At 36.7% G+C, this 18,920-nt stretch overlaps 1 protein-coding gene across 7 annotated transcripts in view; it reads left to right on the forward strand.

The window, feature by feature from the left end:
* LOC111146952 (propionyl-CoA carboxylase alpha subunit) overlaps positions 1-18,920 on the forward strand; it is a 397,121-nt gene that overhangs the window by 123,810 nt on the left and 254,391 nt on the right. For all 7 annotated transcript variants that reach the window (XM_022502699.1, XM_022502702.1, XM_022502704.1 and 4 more), the window contains one exon: positions 1,525-1,561. In XM_022502699.1, the coding sequence (XP_022358407.1) occupies positions 1,525-1,561 (37 nt within the window). The remainder of the gene's footprint in view (positions 1-1,524; positions 1,562-18,920) is intronic.

The raw sequence follows: 18,920 nt of genomic DNA on the forward strand, positions 1-18,920 counted from the left end.
AAATGACTCTTTTCATGGATTTTTATCCCTTTAAGCTAAAATTTGGAGAATGTAGGGTCAGCAAAAACAGCAAGGTGTAATAAAGTAGTAAACCTTGATTTTTGGGAGAGTAGAGTGGGAGGTATAGATTTATCTCTGCCTTGAAAACAATTGTTACTTGGAAAATCTCATTAGCAGATGTGACTGCTTGGAGTTAAAAAAAAAAAAAAAGACTTAAAACTGATGTTGCTTTCAGGACCGCTTTGAACTTAACAAGCACCTATTTGTGGAGCAGACTGGCTAATGAAAGGAAATTAAATTTTTCTGACAACTTCCCCTGCCAACCTCCTTATTCAGGGGATGTTATTAGGTACTGAAGACTTTTAGGGAAGATTTTTTTTTTTTTTTTATTAGGCATAAATGAACCAGTTATAAACATCCCCCGCCCCTCCTTTTGGGGAAGGATTCTGACATGGTTACTCTACATTTTTAAGTTACTAGCTTAAAAGCTTACAAAATACGAGGCTTCGCTTTAATATTTTAATTTTCCAAAAATTCAGGCATTCTTACTAGCTAATGGTTTCAAAACATTGTCATTTCTGGTGATTAGTTTACATCAATGAGTTGTAAAGAAAAGCCACATTTCCTAGGGAGGCTTGGGTTTAACACCTTCTTTTTTAGCTTTCTCCTTATTGTTCTCGTGGAAATGTATCAGGAGTGTTCTGTGTTTGTGCGGTAGGTGAGCATTAATGATCAATGAAATGGTTTAGATTCGAGGGAACTTTTTCTTCTCTCAGTTGCATTGGTTGGTATTTATCAATAATTAATCCTTATATTCATCAACTAATTCTTAACCTTGTACTTCTTTGGAAGGCATTTGCTTTCCTTGGCTTTTCAGAAGCTTCCCCCCCCCAAAAGTTGGTTCATGGAATTTAAGGTTTTAAATTACGTAAAAAGATATACCTAGTAAAGATGAAATATGTACCGGAGAAAAGGATGAAAAGAAAAGGAAAAAGTAATGGAGACTTCCAAAGGAATTTGTGGGGGGACAATTGGCAATTCCTGTAGATACTGGAAATTTACTTTTTATTTCTAGAAAATCTTGAGCCTCTCCCAAACAATAGAGAATCAACTCCCCCTGCTGACAGAATCCAGGAAAACATGACATGTAAATATCAGGGAAAGAAAGAAGCTGGCGGTAGACAAGCTTTAATGATCTGATTTATGATTCAGTATTGATTGTAAACATCTAAATTCTGCTGTTAAATTCCAGCAACTGCACCAGATCATTTGGCAATTCTGGTTGTGCTTCCTGCCAGCTCATTTCAAACTGCTTTGAGTTTCTTAATATAATAATGATGAGGTAGAATTTACATTCCACTTATGGTATTAATTTTACATTTCTCTGAATGAAAAGAGTTAGAAGGTTGTAAAATTGAACATTAAATGAATCAGAGGAGACAGTAGTGCAATATATGACTGCCCTAAAGACATTGTGCAGTGGCTGATGGGATTAATGTTGGGTCTCATTTCCTGCTTTTACAGGATGCAGATGAAGCTGTCAGAATTGCACGGGAAATTGGTAAGTTCTTAAATTAACTTTCGTAGCGTTTCTAGGTCTTTCAGCAGATACGGTCGAGTAAACATGTAATGAGTGACCCCATAGAGCAAATAATATTTTAATACTTTTAGGATTTTGATTACTTGTCCCTTTGGAAGAATGTATCAGCTGACTTATTACCATGTTCTGTTTTGAAACAAAAAGTGAACTTTAAGGAGTATTTTGACTTTAATTATAGCTCTTTTGTAAGTTGAAATCACAGGCTAGGTAAAAGAAGGAGTTGTCTTAACTCTTGAGCTTGTATGTAATGTAAATTTTATGCACTTACTTAGTAGAGTACAACTTATTAACGACACAGATGATTAAAATGAAGGTTTTCTATTTGACAAGGCCCTTCAAGTTTCTACCTTTTCTTAAGATGTTAAATATCAACTTTTAATAACCGTCCTAGGAAAAAGAATGTGAGAAATCAGGATGAATCTTATAAATTGGAGTAAAATATAAACTGAAGGACGTCTGAATGACTGTTTTCTTGACTGTTCTAGGTACAGTTACACTGGACAGGGCTTACCAACTTTTTATTTTTAAAAAATATTCCTATTGCTCATGACGATTCTGTTTTCAGTATTTGCTAATTAAAAAATATATGAGGGCATATTGTTGTCAGGAATTAGCAATGTATGAAATAACTTAACAGCTGTATTAATCAAATTGGTATTTGTATACAGTTGCCAGAACTCCTTAGGTATGTGAGAGGAATCAGACGATTCTTGGCGGTCTGGAAATCTTAGCAACTTAGCATTCCTCCTTGGGTAGGGCCAAACTTTTCAGCATCCCACATTAACATTTCTTTAGTCCTGTTTTCTCATTAAGATTGATGATTCAGAATTATTTTTTTCACTGGGAGAGCATTTGATTTGGCAAAATTTACATAGTTGTGTGTGTGTGTGTGTGTGTGTGTGTGTACACGCGTACACGTCTAATTTCTGAAAGTAACCAATTGAGTTAGTAAATAATATTTTTACCCTAGGCTCAGGCTAGCTTAACAGTTCTTCAGTGATCTGGAAGGTTGTTTGGTTCTTTGGGTTCCTGTTTCTAGCTGGGTCTGGCTAAATTATTTTGGTTTGACTCAGGGTTAAGTGTGTTTTGTTTATTTGTTTTGCAGATATTGCTGCCAGTGATGTAGATTTGGACTTAAGACCAGGTCTTAGAAAATCTTATTTTATCTGACTACAACATCTCTTTCTTAATCATTTCTTCAGACATATCAACATTTTCAAAAAGCATTTCAGTACTTCACAGGAAGTACTTGCTGAATAAGTTGGACTGCATGGAACTGATTTGTGGTTCATTCTTTGAAAAAATCAAAAGCATCTCCCTGAGGTTTGAAATCACTGGCATTCCTCACAGTGTTGGAGGCATGGAGCATACCTGTTGGCTTTTGAGGACACTTTTTTCTAAAGTAATTTCATTTTGTTCTGTTGTATACTCTTAGATTTTAAAAAAGTTGTCTTTCTGGTTTTAGTTTAGATAGTATTGTTATTAACTCCATAATACGGTTAGCACAATAGTATCTACATAAAAAGGATAGAATGTTTGGAGGAATTTGAGAAACAAAAGGGATTAGAAGAAAATCATGAATTAAGTTGGCGTGCCATATTTCGAATTATAACTCATCAACTCGAGCATTTCCTTTGTATAAATGACAGACTGCAGAGTGCTTGCTTTCGTGTCTTGTCTTTTACCTTTTTTTTTTTTTTAAAGAATAATCTGTGACCTTTACGACTCCTTCCTCTTTCCTATCTTCTAATTCTTCTCCAATTATGCCTTCTCATTTGTGAAATAATGATCGTAATCATGGCTGTTAAGTGTCAGAGTGCTAGTGTTTTGCTTATGCTGAAAGAAAGGGAAGCCATAAAACTTGAGGTGAAATAAAACATAATAAAGAACCAGGGTCATCAGCTTTATAAAGCATTTGGAATTTCCCTGAAAACCCTTCTGAATCACCACGGAAACCACCCGTAAAAACCTTTTTCCCTCAAGTGCCAGGTTCTAAAATAAATGGAATTATATATTATTAGTCTCTTGGTATTCTGTTTCTTTTGGTGATTGATCAGTTTTGTTTTCTACTAATTTTATTGAGATCTATCACATTTTAACTACATTATGATTTTGATGGGCCTTTCTGAGTTCATGGAAGAGTTGAATTAAACATTGATTCCAGAGGAATCACAGGAAAATACCCTCCTAGTTCTAAACAGCTGAATTATGATCAAACCTTTGAACCTGTCCATTTCTGGGTAGCTGATTGTCCTTGTCTTTCATACCTATTCGGATTTCTGTGCTTCACTTCTTTCTGTGTTACATGGAGAAAATAAATGGATCGTCTTTTTCTGTGGTTCCCTCTCTTGTGTCTTTACTTCTCATTCTGGAAACAGGAATCTCTGCGGCCAAAGGAGGAAGCTAACAGCCGGGAGCATTGATGAATTAGGTGTCTTTTACATAATAGTAGCTCTTCTTTGTGGAGCATTTTTTCCTTGTTGCTGGCACTTTGTGAATGTTATTTCTAATGCTAATTCTTGGGTTAATTATTTTCATTTACATTTAAGAAACTAAGGATTAGAAATGGTAAGTAATTTGCTCAAGGTCACAGACCTACTGAGTGGTGGGCCTGCTTTAAATTTAGGTTCATTTAGGGCCAAAGACGATTGATTTTTCATTATACTTTTGCAAAACTAATGGGCTTAGAGGATGAGAGCTAAGATTTGAGTCACCACTTTGTGTAAGTACTATAAGGCACTTAAGCATGTTGTATGTGGAATTGAAGAAACAGCCTCTTATCGTTGATAGGGTGAGAGACCATCAAGGCTTAATATGTTACTTCTGCTTGCTTGTTTTTTGGTCTTCCTTGTCTCTCTCATTCTCACTCCTGATATTTTCCTTTGACCTCTCCAAGTTTAGAGATACAGGGCTATAGATCCTCAGTTTATCTTTAACCTCAGAGACAGACAACAGTAATCAGTGAGCTCGATTTGCATTCAAGTTTGATCTTTTTACTCGATCAAAGGTCCTCAATACAATCAAACCGAATTGATTGTAAAAAAGAAATTGTAGATCTAAAACCTGTTCTTTAACTACTTCTGGATTATTCTGAGTCTTTTCTTTTGCCGTCTTACTCAGAATTGCACATCGTTCCTGATTTAAATAAAATTTTTTTTGATCTTCAGGTTCACCTTACTCTAAGACTGCTTCATGCACAGTTCCTACATGTCAGCAAAGGTCATTCCATTTACTCAGTGGCTAAAGCTAAAACCCAAGATCTATCCTGGTGTTGTTGCGCTGTCATCCTGTTGTCAATATATCAATAGATACTGTCAGTCCCTCATTCAAAATAACCTCCGATACTCATACTCATTATCTTGATTACCAGTACTCTCTCCCAAGCTACCATTGTCCTTGCAAGGACTGTTACAATAGTTTCTCTCCTTTTTGTAAACACTTCAAAGTCATTCTTCGCATAACTGTCAGCGTGGTATTTTAAAACCCCAAGCAGTAAGGACACACCCCATCTCATCCCATACTGTATTTGCTTTAAGCCTTCTAATGGCCTTTCCTTGCATTTAGATAAAATAAAAATTCCTTCCCCTGACTGCAACTACAAATGATTTGTCACCTGCCTTTCTCTCCAATCTCGTTTTATACTACTCCCTTCACTGCCTTCTCTGCGTTAGTTGCACTGCCTTTCTTGAATACACCAAACTTCAGAGTCTTAGAATAAGGTTTTTTGCGAGTGTGTTGGGTGGGGGTTTGCATACTCTAGCTGATACTTTCACACAGAAGACTCCTTGTAGCTTTTCATATATTGGCTTACACTGCCATTTCTTCAAAAGAAGACACTCTCATATTGCCACTCAGTCATTCCTCTTATAACCATATTCTTAATCTCTGTGTAGATGTTTTTCTTGTTAACTTTTTCCTCTCTTATTTTGAAAAATTTCAGTCACACAACATTTTGAAAGAATTCTACAGTGTGTACCTATATTCCTGTCACCAGGATTCCGCTATTAATTTTTTGTAGATTTGCTTTATCACTTATCTATCCATCTGTTAATCCGTCTGGATTTCGGTGCGTTTCAAAGTATAACTGCAGATATGTATCCCACTAAATTCTTAAACATAGAATTATATGCATACATATATGTATCCCAGATATCTCACTGGGGTATTGGACATGACTGTCACCCCAGAGAGTTCCCTCATGCTCCTTCCAAGTCACTCCTGTCTTCCCCAGGTCCAGAGTCAGCTAGTTCTAAATTTTTGTACTGAAGATTAAATTTTTTAAAAATTGAGATAAAATTTCAATACTATAAAAGTCTTTCAACGTGTGCAGGTCAGTGGTTTTTGGTATGTTCACAATGTTAGGCACCCATCACCACTGTCTAGTTCCAAAGAATCTAGCTCCAAAAGGATCTCCATGCTCCTTAGTGTTCACCCTTTCTGCCTTCCAGCCCTTGGCAACCACTATTTTACTTTCTTCCCCTGTGGATTTACCTGTTCTGAATGTTTCATAAATATGGTACTTTTTGTGTCTGACTTCTTTCACTTAGAGTTGTTTTCAGTGTTCATCCATATTTTACTGTGTATGGGGGCTTCCTTTTTGTGACTGGGTCATATTCTGTTGCATGTGATGAATACCACTTTGTGTTTGTCCACACACCTGTGGGTGAACAGTTGGGTCATTTCCTCCTTTGACTGTTACACCTAGTACTGCTTTGAACCTACATCTATATGTATTTGGGTACCCATCTTTAATTCTTTGGCCTGTATACCTAGTTGTGGAATTGCTGAGTTGTATGGTAATTCCATGTTTAACTTTTGGAGGAACGGCCAAAATGTTCTTCACACTTGGCTGGACCATTTACATTCCTAACAGCCATGTTCCAGTTTCTTCACATCTTCGCCAGCATTTATGTTCAGGTTTTGTGTGTGTGTGTGTGTGTGTGTGTGTGTGTGTTTTGTTTTGTTTTGTTTTTTAATATGGCCATCCCTATGTGTGTGAAATGGTATCTCACTATGCCAGATATTGACAGAATGGATAAAAAACTCAATCCAACTATATGCTGTTGACAAGAAACTCAAGTAGATCCAGAGACAGAAGTAGATGGAATGTGAGAGGATGGGAAAAGATATCCCATGCAAATAGGAACCAAAAAAAGAACTGGGGTGGATGTACTAATATCAGACAAAATAGACTGGGAGTCTAAAACTGTTGCAAGAAACAAAGACGTTATGTACTGATTATTATAAACATATGTGCACCCAACGGCAAAGATTCCAAAATACATGAAGTAAACATTACAGAATGAAAGGAGAAATAGACAGTTGTGCAGTAATAGTGGGAGACTGCTCTCCCACATTCTAGATAGTTGCTAGAACACCTCCAGAGAGGATCAATAAAGAAATAGAGAGCTTGAACAACACTCTAAGCCAATTAGACCTTATATATAGAACACTCTGCCCAACAGTAGAAGAATACACATTTTTCTCAAGTATCTCTTTATGAAAAGGAAGAGCAACTGACTGGATGATTGAGTTATAAAGAATTTTTAAGGGAAGGGAAAAAACTATCAAACAAGTGTGTTCCTCGTCTTACAGTGTTCCTAGAACTTTGTTCAAAATGGAAATATCTCCCTGCCCCTTTCATGGAATTGTCTTGATGGATTGCTTTTCTCTTAAAATCACATGAGATTCCCTGCATTAAATAGATTTTATTTGTCTTTGCAAATGATTGGTTTATGTTCATTTAATTACTGTTTTGTAGATAGTTGACCATGTGGGTTAGTTTCCTTTGTATTTCTAGTACTTAAGACTATGCTTATCACAGAATATATAGTCAACAAGTGGTTATTCAGTGAATGAATCCAAACAAATGTGTGTATCAGTATACAAATGAATTAAATAATCACACATTTAAAATTTTTTTTCCATAATATTTATAGATCATAATTTGACATTAATTTTCTTATTCCTTTTCCCTTAATCTTTAATTTTGTAATGGAGATACCTGGGAAGAACAGGAATATTAAGTAAATTATGATAAACTCTCAGCAAATAGATAATTAAAAAATAATCTAAGATTATTCAAGTAAATTTAGTATGTGCTTATTAACAACTACTCAGCAATTCTTGTAGGTTGTTCTTGGATTCATTAGGCTGGGCTGATGGAAGCTTCTAGGAATCTTAAGAGTCAGATGTATGAAATTATGTGACTGAATCTTACTGCCTTCTTATCTCTGATGCTGACATCTTACATTCTTTGCAAGATAGGCTCTCCTATGTCTTGTCTTCTTCTCTCCTTTCCTCCCTACACTCAACGTGGGGCTCAAACTTAAAGACCCGAGATCAAGAGTCTTATGTTCTACTGACTGAGCCAGCCAGGTGCTCCCTTCCATTTGTTTCTTTTTAATACTAGTCTGCAGACTGCTTTGGCCTCTCTGTCTCTGATGAGTGTGTAGGGGCTTATGGTCTTCCTTTCTTCTCTGCCTTGGCTGTTTTCCTTTGCCTGTTCTTCCCACCTTCCTTTTGACATGGCATTACAGTAAAGAAGTTGCTCATTTTTTTTTTTTTTTAAATAAATAAGAACAAATTGTTCACACCTAAGAGGGATAGAAATACTCGGCTAAGCCACCAAATCTTTTATTTCCTCTGTTTCATGCTGCTTAGGAAATTTTTCACACGTGATATATGGTTGCGTGGTTAAAGATACATTGAAGAAACCTTTGAAAAAATAATATAATTTAGACATTCTTCACAATATTATATTGTGTTAATATATTTTCCAGTTTGGTCCTCAGTAAAAGATGTGTTTCATGTGCTAAGGAGATTTAATAAGAAATGCCTGAAGAAAAGTCGTTTTGAAGAGAGTAGTGTTAAAGTATTCTTTGCGAAATCCGTTAAAAAGTGAGGCTTTTTCCTTTGCTGTTTTCCCATTGATGAAAGAATGTGATCATTTGAGGTCAGGATGATAATCCCTGGGAGATGAGAACATGAGATCTGTATCCCCCCCCCCCCCCCCACCCCTGTCACCTAGGGTACTTACTTATATTTTATTACTCCAGCATAAACATTCTGGGTTTAAGCATGATTTTATAAGTTCCCACTGCCTTTTTGTTTTCCTCAGTCCTTAATCATCTTTCTTTTGTTTTATTGTTCTTTCTTGCATTCCTTTTCTTTTTTTCTATTCTATTGTAAAAGGCTCTGCATAATGTTTTCACGATAATGTGAAAACATGGGGCCTTTGGGTTTTGTTGGGAAACTTCCTGTGAACCCCTTTTACTCTGATTTATCAATACATTGAAATGTGCTTGATTTCTGTTTCCTGGAGCAGAGTTAGGGATCTAATTTTTATTTGCCTGAGTAGAGGGAAACAGGTAGACAAGATCAGTTTTTCTGAAAAGAATAATTGCTTTTCCTTGCCAAATCAAAACAATTAATGTTATTTATTGGTTTACTTCAGCTTATAACACGTCTTGATTGTATCTTTATGTGTATAATACTGGGTCATTCTTTCTTAAGCTAAATATATTTATATGGTTATTTGTTTATGTGTGTGGATGGCCAACTTAGGAAGGGTGAACTATCCTGTGCCCTCTCACACTTTTTCATTTTCCAGTGGAAAAAATAATGTTAATAAAGATCACCTTCTGGTATCTTTTTTAGAGATTATATGTATGCTATATCTGTAGTAGTAGCAGAGATATGAATAATTCATAGCTGGACGCAATAAATAACATGTTTACTTTCTAGTTACTGGATGATTGTAGATCCCAGATAGTCTTAACACATATGGGCTATATCACCTTAGTCTGAAATGCGTGAACCCAAAGTATACAGCAAAACTAAGTTGATAATTTTAAAACTAACTATAACTAATTTGTAATTAAAAGACAATAAGATCAGTAGAAAATTATGACCAAATATATACACAATGGGTAATGTATTGATAATGGTATTTATTTCCCCAAATTGCTTGAATTTAAACTACCTCTTTGTGTACGTAATAGGAACTTTTCCATGTAGCCAAGTGTTGTATGGCAGCCACATTTCCTAGTGTATTCTGAATTATATTTCCTTGGAAACTGTAGTAATATGCTAATTTCTATTTGAGTCCGTGCAGTTGTCATTAGTTCATGAGAGTTCTAGGATTGCGCATTTGCATTGCTCTTTCCTTATGATCTTAAGCAACAAAGACATTTTCTTCTTCCTGTGTGTTCGCTTCCCATCGGTCACGTTGTGGGGTAGGAAGGATTCTGTTCTGTTGCCAGCCTCATGCAGAGAATGAGGCTGATGGAATTTCTACCATCTGCAGTGTCATGGATCACAGAGGCAGGAAGTAGAGAGGGCTAAATTGTGAGATCAGCAGTGAAGCTTTCCCATGATTCAGTGCCCAATGCTAGATTTCAGTGTATGGTTTCACTATTCGTGCGTGATGGTCATCACCTCCCAAATCTTGAATTCGTCAGCTTCTCTCCATTTCTCGCTGTTCTGTCTGTTTAAGCTAATCACTGTATAGCCTTCCAAATGTGTTCCTCTGTCACAGGTGGGATTCCTTTGGAAACAAGTTCTGGAAGTTTGTTGGGGGACATACTCTTGGGGCCAGCATGCGTGAGGGAGTGAAAGAAACCTAACTGAAGGAGAGGTTGAATTGAGTTGAGATGCAGATTCAACAAAGGCCATAGCTGATCCTACAGAGAGCTCTGGTCTTTCATGGTTGTTGGAAATTGGGGCCCTGGGATTGAGCCTTTGTATACCCATGTCCGTTTACCACTGATTGTGGGCTGCCCCTAAGAAGGGACAAGACTTTGGGCAGAAAGCTGAGGATCAGTCAGTCCGCTGTCGGTTGCCAACAAGACTTTCAGCAGCTGGGGGAATGGCCTAAAGTGGAGCTCTCAATAGAGATCCCTACTTAACAATTTTGATATGTATTTTTCATGATTGCTCATTTCTGAGCTTTCAGATTTCCCTCCCTCCCTCCCTCTCTCCCTTTCTTCCTTTTCAGATTTTATTTTTAAATAATCCCTCCCCCAAATATGGGGCTCAAACCCACAACCCTGAGATCAAGAGTCTCATGCTCTACCATCTGAGCCAGCCAGGCACCCCAGATTTCTCTTAGGATTTTTGACTTGTATTTCCTAGGAGTGTATTTTAAGATAACTGAAAATTTTCTGCTTTTTATTAATTTCTAAATTGTTTTCTGATCAGTGAATATTTTCTTTTTTATTTAGAATCTTTCTGATTTGGTGAGAATTATTTTATGACCAAGGAGTAAGTTACTTTACATCTTACATGTATACCTGAAAAGAATTTATATTCTCAAATTATTGTCTGCTGTATTTTATAAATAACCAATAGGTCAGAACTACCTATTAGGATGTTTAAATCTTCTGCTGACTTTTCAACTGTTTGATCAATTTTTGAGAGAGTAGATTTCCCAATTCTTCCTTGCTTCTTAGGTTTTGCCTCTGTATATTCTTAAGATAAGTTAATAGGTAATGTAACAGTGTAACAGGTGTCTTTTGGGCTATTTTTACTTTTAATCAAAATGTAGTGAATTTTGGGTTTTAATATAATATGTTTAAACTAGCTTATTTTGGTCTTTTCCTTGTATGTTCCTATAACTTTCAGTCAACCAGTGAACCATTATTTTAGGTGGATCTCTTGTAGGTGTTTGGACTAGCATTTTGTTTTGTTTCTATTCAGAGTGGCAGTGTCTCTTAATCAGTGAGTGTAGTTCATGTTACATTTATTGTATTTACTACCGTATTTTGATTTATTTATATTGTCTGCTTTTTATTTTTGTTCCTCTTCTGGATTCTGTTTTCTCTCCTTTCTTGATTTCTTTTTGATTATAATGATGACGTAAAATTTTTTTCTTGTTCTGTTTTTATTTTTCCATTTCCCCCTGCACTCCTCTCCACTGTGGTGATAATTTTATACTCTTGTTTCCATTCTTTTAGTGTTTACTATAGAAATGTCAGCTTTGGAGATAATTTCTTCAGGTGTCCTTCATTCTCCTATATTAAACTTTATAAAACATTCACTTATCTTAAATTTCAGTCTAAAGTTTATTCTCCTACCAAAGAAATAACATTAATGCTGTTTACCCTTTATATGCTATTTTATATTTTATTTCCTTATTTGTTTACTTCACTAATGAGACATTATAGGGTATGCTCATCCATTGTTTATTTAACTTTACCCAAATGCCTATTATTTTTGCTCATTGTTCCTTTCATCCCTGATTCTTTCTGTTTTTCTTGGAATTTACTCTTCAGAAGTTAGTATGGCTAGTTAACTCAGTGTTTGCATGAACTGTCCATTTTTCATTCTTTCTTGAAAAATAGTTTTCCTGAATATGCAAATCTAGGTTGATAGTAGTGCTCTTCCAGCCCAGTGCCGGAATGTTTGTACGTGTTATGTAGCTGTTGAACGGATAGCTCTAATTTTTGTTACGTTGTAGGCACTCTGTTCTTTCTGTCTGCTTGGTAAACCATTTTTATTCATGTACACTTTATAAAGAATAAAATCTAGCTATTTTAAATGTATAGCTTAGTGAATTTTGGTAAATGTAACCGTAGTTAAGATACAGAACATTTCTGTCCTGTTTGAAAATGTCCCTTCTCCCATTTTACGTTACCACTGTAATGTAAGTATTCTAGTTATTCCAGCAAAACACTGAACATCGCCTGTCTTTTTAGTTTCAGTCATTCTAATGGATGTATAGTTTTATTTCATTGCGATTTAAAATTGTGTTTCCTTTTTAAAAATGTTTTTAAAAAGATTTTATTTATTTAACAGAGAGAGAGAGAGAGAGAGAGAGACAGAGAGAGAGAGACAGAGATCTCAAGTAGGCAGAGAGGCAGGCTCCCTGCTGAGCAGAGAGCCCGATGCGGGGCTCGATCCCAGGACCCTGAGATCATGACTTGAGCTGAAGGCAGAGACTTAACCCACTGAGCCACCCAGGCACCCCTAAAATTGTGTTTACTTTATACCAAATACTGTTGAGCATATTTTCACATGCTTAATGCTGTCACATTCATTAATCTTTTGTAAACTATCTTTTCAAATTTTTGCCCCCCTTTAAATGATGAATAGACTCAATTATTATTATTATTTTTTTTTTTTGCAGTTCTAGATTTACCAAATGGAATTAAGTAAATGGAATTCTATTCGTATACCACCCCAGCCAGAGCCCTCTGCAGCTTTCCCAGTGTTAACCCTTGGTGTTAGTGTGGCATATTTGTTACAATTAATAAACAAACATTAATACATTATTAACTATAGTCCGCAGTTTCCATTGAGTTTCCCTGTTTGTATTGTATAGTTGTGTGTTTTGACAAATGCATAATGACATGTATCTACCCTTATAGTTTCATACAAACTAGTTTGCCCTGTGCTTCACCTTTTCAACCCTCCTTTCACTACCCCTGACAACCCTTGGCTCGCACTGCTTCCTACACGCTATGCTTTTGCCTTTTCCAGAATGTCCTATAGTTGGAATCATATAGTACGTAGCCTTTTCACAAGGGCTTTTTTCATGTAGCTGTATGCATTTAAAAAATTCCTTCATGTCTTTTTGTGGCTTGATAGCTCATTTTTAAAAATTGTTGAGTAATATTCCATGGAATGAATACAAGATTGTTTCTCCACTCACCTTTTGAAAGATACCTTGGTTCTTTCTGGTTCTTGGTAGTCATTAACAAAGTTGCTGTAAACATTTTTGTGTGTGGACATAAATTTTCAACTCAGTTCAGTAAATACCTAGGAGTATGACTGCTGCGGCCTTGGGTAAGAAGATTTTGCATCCCCCCACCCCCGTGATGAGTAAGCGGTCCTGGTGCTCTCCTGTTGGCTCTGCACCCTCCATGGCCTTTGGTATTGTGAATGCTTTGGAATATTAGCTATTCTAGTAAGGGCATAGTAGTATTTTGTTTTGATTTGCATTCTCCTGAAGACAAAGATGTTGAGCATCTCTTCATATGCTTATTTGCCATCTTGTATCTTCTCCATAGAAGTGTCTCTTCAAATCTTTTACTGATTTTTTGATTGGGTTTCCTTATTGTTGAGTTTTAAGAGCTCTCTTTTAGATACAGTTCTTTATCAGATTGGTATTTTGCAAAAGTTTTATCCTAGTCTGTGACTTGGGCCTACATTGTTTTGAGTGTTTTTTGTTTTTGATTTGACAGAGAAATGTATAATTTTAATAAAGCTCAGTTATCAATGTTTTCCTTTTAAGGGTCATGCTTTTGGTATTGTATCTAAAAACTAATTGTCAAACCCAAGGTCATCTGAATTTTCTCCTATTCATCTTCTAGAACTCTCCCTGTTTTTATATTTGGGTCTCAGGTCCACTGAGTTAACTTCTAAGGATTGTGTGTAGATTCACTTTTTTGTGTTTGAATGTCCAGTTCTAGCACCATTTGTTGAAGAGATCATCCTTGCTCTGTTGATTGCTTTTGCTCCTTTGTCAGAGATTAGTTCACTGTATTTTTGTGCGTCTGTTTTTAGTCCCTCTATTTTATTCCATTAATTTGTGTGTGCTTTTACCGATACCATGCTGACTGTAGCTTTAGAGTAAGTCTTGGAGTAGGGTAATACCAACCTTTTGAAATTGTCACTCTCCTCTAACATTAACTATTCTGGGTCTTTTGCTTTTCTTTATAAATGTTAAAATCAGTTTGTTGATAGCCACAAAATAACTTGCTGGGAGTTTTGGTTGGGATTGCATTGCATCTGTAGATCAGGTTGAGGAGAATTCATAGCCTACACATGGATATTTCTCCGTTTATTTAGATCTTCCTTAATTTCATTTGAATTTTGTAGTTTTCTTCATATAGGTACCATACATATTTTGTTAGATTTATGCCTGAGTTTTTTTTTGGGGGGATGGGTGGGTGGGTGGGTGAGTGCTCATGTAAATGGTATTGGTTTTTAATTGAATTTAATTTTTTTTAAAAGTTTTTGTTTCTTAAATTTTATTTATTTATTTGACACACACACACACACACACACACACACACACACACACACACACACACACACGAGATCACAAGCAAGCAGAGCAGCAGGCAGAGAGAAGGAGAGGGGAAAGCAGACTCCCTGTTGAGCAGAGAGCCCGATAGCCCGATAGCCCGATACAGGGCTCAATCCCAGAACCCGAGACCATTACCTGAGCCGAAGGCAGAGGCTTAACCCACTGAGCCACCCAGGCGCCCTGGTTTTTAGTTTTAAAGTTGAAGTTCTCATGTTGGTATATAGGAATGCAATCACCTTTTGTATGTTGACCTTGTATCCTGCAACCTTTTTATAATCCACTTATTAGTTTTGGATATTTTTGGTGGTGGTGGTTGTTGGTTCTTTGAAGTTTTCATTATAGAAATCGTATTACTTGCTAATGAAGAGTTTTATTTCTTCCGTATGTGTTTATCTGTTTCTTGTCTTATTGCATAAAATAGAACTTGTATAAGACATTGAATAGGAGTGGTAAGAGGGGACATCCTTACCTTGTTCCTCATCTTAGGGGGAAAGCATCTAGGTTCTCACCATTAAGTATAAGGTTAGGTGTAGGCTTTTTGTAGATGTTCTTTATGAAGTTTAAGATCTTTCCTTGTATTCATAGTTTGCTGAACTCAGTGGGTGTTGAATTTCGTCAAATTGCTTTTTCTCCATCTGCTGATATGGTCATGTCATATTTTTTCTTCTTCAGCCTGTTGATGTGATGGATTATATTAACTGCTTTTTGAATGTTGAACTAACCTTGCATACTGGGAATAAATCCCACTTGGTCATGGTATAATTCTTTTCTACACTCTTGGACTTTTTTCCTTTCAGTTATTTTTTTTTTTTTAAAGATTTTATTTAGTTATTTGACAGACAGAGATCACAAGTAGGCAGAGAGGCAGGCAGAGAGAGAGAGGAAGGGAAGCAGGCTCTCCACTGAGCAGAGAGCCCGATGTGGGGCTCGATCCCAGGACCCTGAGACCATGACCTGAGCCGAAGGCAGAGGCTTAACCCACTGAGCCACCCAGGCGCCCCCCTTTCAGTTATTTTTATACCTAGGAATCCAAATGTTAATTTTTTTATGTTTTCTGTTTCTCTCACCATCATCATTTTCTGTTGATTAGAAAATTTTTTAAAGATTTATTTATTTGGGGGGAGAGAGAGATAGCAGGGGAATGGGCAAAGGGAGAGGGAGAGAGAATCTTGAAGCAGAGTCCCTGCTGAACGTGGATTGTGTTGTGGGGCTTGATCCCAGGACCCTGAGGTTATGACCTGAGCCAAAATCAAGAGTCAGCCACTTATCTGATTGAACCACCCAGGCACTCCAGAAATAATTTTTTTTTCTTGAAGTATAGTTGATAATTTTTTAAAAAAATCCTTTCCCATACTTAACAGTGTTTGTAATAGCTGTAATTTATAATAGGTCTTTTAAGGTTCTTCATTTCTGGGTTTGTTTCTATTGACTGTTTTCTTCCTGAGGTGGATTACATTTTACCTCTCTCTTGACATGTCTCTCTCTCTCTCTCTTTTTTTAAAGTAGTTGCTAAGCCCAATGTGAGGCTCAAACTTATGACCCTGAGGTCAAGAATCACATGCTCTGTGGGCTGAGCCAGCCAGGCATCCCTCTTCACATCTTTTCTTTTTATTTATTTATTTATTAGAGAGAGAGAGAGAGAGAGAGAGAGAGAGAGCGAGTGCATGCATGGGAGTGAGCAGGGGGTGAGATGGGGGAGTAGGGGAAGAAAGTCAGGGGGAGAGGGAAAGAGTCTTAAGCAGACTCCCCCTGGAGCCCAAGGTGGGGCTTCCTGTCTCAACCCTCAGATCACAACCTGAACCGAAACCAAGAATGGTTGCTTAACTGCACTACCGAGGCATCCGCATGCGTCTCTTAATTTTTGATTGGATTGTAAACATTGTGAATATTATAATATTATATGTAATATATATAAATATTATATTGTGTGTTTGGGTTTCGTCATCTTTGAGTAAAGGGTGTTAAGGTTTATTTTGTTTAATAGGTCAGTTAATTGATGTTCATAATAATATGTTATAGCCTTTTTCTTTTTCTTTCTTTTTTTTTCTTAAAGCTTTCTTTCATAGCCTTACCTGGTATTGTGATTCAACAAGTATATGTTAGGCCGTCTCTCTGTACCTTCCGTGCTTCCTGTCCTTGAGTTCATAATTTCTATTTCTTCAAACATCTATGGCTTCTTGGTACAATGTAAACTCAGTGAATGTTTTAGGCAAGAGAGAGAGGTGATCTTACGTGTGTGTGTGTGTGTGTGTGTGTGTGTGTGTGTGTGTGTGTGTATAAATATACTGGAGGATTCCAATGACTGCAGTACAGGCGAGGTGACCAGCTGTGGTGATAGGGAGCTGTGTTTGGAGGCCACTGCAGGTGTCCTGTGAAGAGGCAGGTGATGGTAGTTTGTATAAGTGTTGTGGTCATGGAGATAAAGAATAGTGAAGAAATTAGATTTTTCATAAAGACTTTATAACTTGCATCCTATCCAACAGTTATAGTCCTAGGCATATACTCTAGGAACTCTTACACAGGGTTCCAAGCAACACATTCAGAAATATTCATGGGAGCATTGTATGTATGCATCTGAATATCTCTTCATAGTAGAATAGATAATGCTTTGGTTTGTTTGTACAGTGAAATATATTACAGTAGTAAAAATAAAATGATTTGTAGCTACTGAAATTATAAATTAATACATTTACTTAGTAAGTACCATTTTATGTTCTCTTCTCCAGGAACTCTTAGCCACTGGAGAAACAACAGTGAGGAGAGGCAAAAAGTTGTCATCATTTTTTAAAACTCATTTTGCTACAAAAAGTGTAAAAATTATATAAAGCAAGAATTATTCACATTTATTATTACCGTTGGGTAGAATATAGGATATTCAGTTTCCAAGTGTCGATCTATAGATTGTTTGCTAATTATAAACAGAAAGTGGCATATTTTTCATGAGGAAATTTAATGGACACCATCTGAATCAAATAATCAAATGTCATCAGGAAATAGACAAATGGACTTCTTCTTTTTCTTTTTTCTTTTTTTGTTTTCTGGTGTCATAAGAATTAGGGTACAATATCAGTTATGTGATATTTAATTTTTTTATTCTGAATGTGATAACAAGGAAGCAATCAGTTAAATTCAAATTGTGGAATATTGCTTGCAAAGTCACCTAGGAGTTTCCAAAAATACCACTTTCATGAAGGACACCCCTCCCACCTAACCCCTCCCCCCACACATACACACAAACTCCAAACCAGAATCGTAAGTGAACCCTTTACATTAAAGGAGAAAAAGGGAATCTAACAAATGCAATGCTTAATATTTGATTTCCCTGTAATTATAATGTACAACTTGATCTGGAGATTTCCTTCCTGGCTGTCTCAGGAACCGTCTCCCTCTTACCCCAGGTTCTTTTGTTCTCTCTTCTGAGGTTCTGTTATCAGATCCTGTTCTGTCCATCTGGAGGACTGTCCTACTCTAAAATAGCCTTTGTTTTCTTTTAACTTGTAACCTTTCTTTTGGGAAATAAAGGCCTTGCAGTTTTAAGTGTTTCCAGCTGTTTTTATTTTATTTATTTAGTTTTTTTTTTTTTTAAAGATTTTATTTATTTGAGAGAGAGAGAGAGCCTGAGAGGGGAGAGGGTCAGAGGGAGAAGCAGACTCCCTGTTGAGCTGGGAGCCTGATGTGGGGCTCAATCCTGGGACTCCAATATTATGACCTGAGCCGAAGCCAGTTGCTTGACCAATTGAGCCACCCAGGTGCCCTTCCAGCTGCTTTTAAAAGAAGGCAGGAGACACCTGGGTGGCTCAGTCAGCTGAGCATGTGACTTTTGATTTCTGCTTAGGTCATGATCTCAGGGTCCTGGGATCTAGCCATGTGTCAAACTCCTTGCTCAGTGGGGAGTCTGCTGGAGATTGTCTCTCTCCCTCTCCCTCGGCCTCTCCTCCTGCGCTTGCTTGTAAATCTTTAAAAAAAGACCAAAAATTTTTATACTTTTGGAAAGATTTCTGATTTGCACCACCAAATTAGGAATAGGAAAGGTGAAATACTTCATTTTTTTTTAACCATTTGTCTCTGTCAGTCATTAAGTTCTGAGAAATCTTAATTCAAGAAACCGTATGTGAAAAACTACATGAAATTCTTTATTTTATGACTGTTGCATCATTAAGGTGTCATTTCGTTTATCAGCTTTATGTTACCAGGTTATGCTGCCATGTATAGGGACAGGTTTTGCTTGAAGCGGGGAGGTTACGCATGGTGTCGCGTGGGGCAAGATGGTGCTGTTAGTTGGTCCAA

The sequence above is a fragment of the Enhydra lutris genome, unplaced genomic scaffold (assembly GCF_002288905.1).
Source record: "Enhydra lutris kenyoni isolate GAN:26980312 unplaced genomic scaffold, ASM228890v2 scaffoldscaffold15, whole genome shotgun sequence".
NCBI classification, from domain to species: domain Eukaryota; kingdom Metazoa; phylum Chordata; class Mammalia; order Carnivora; family Mustelidae; genus Enhydra; species Enhydra lutris.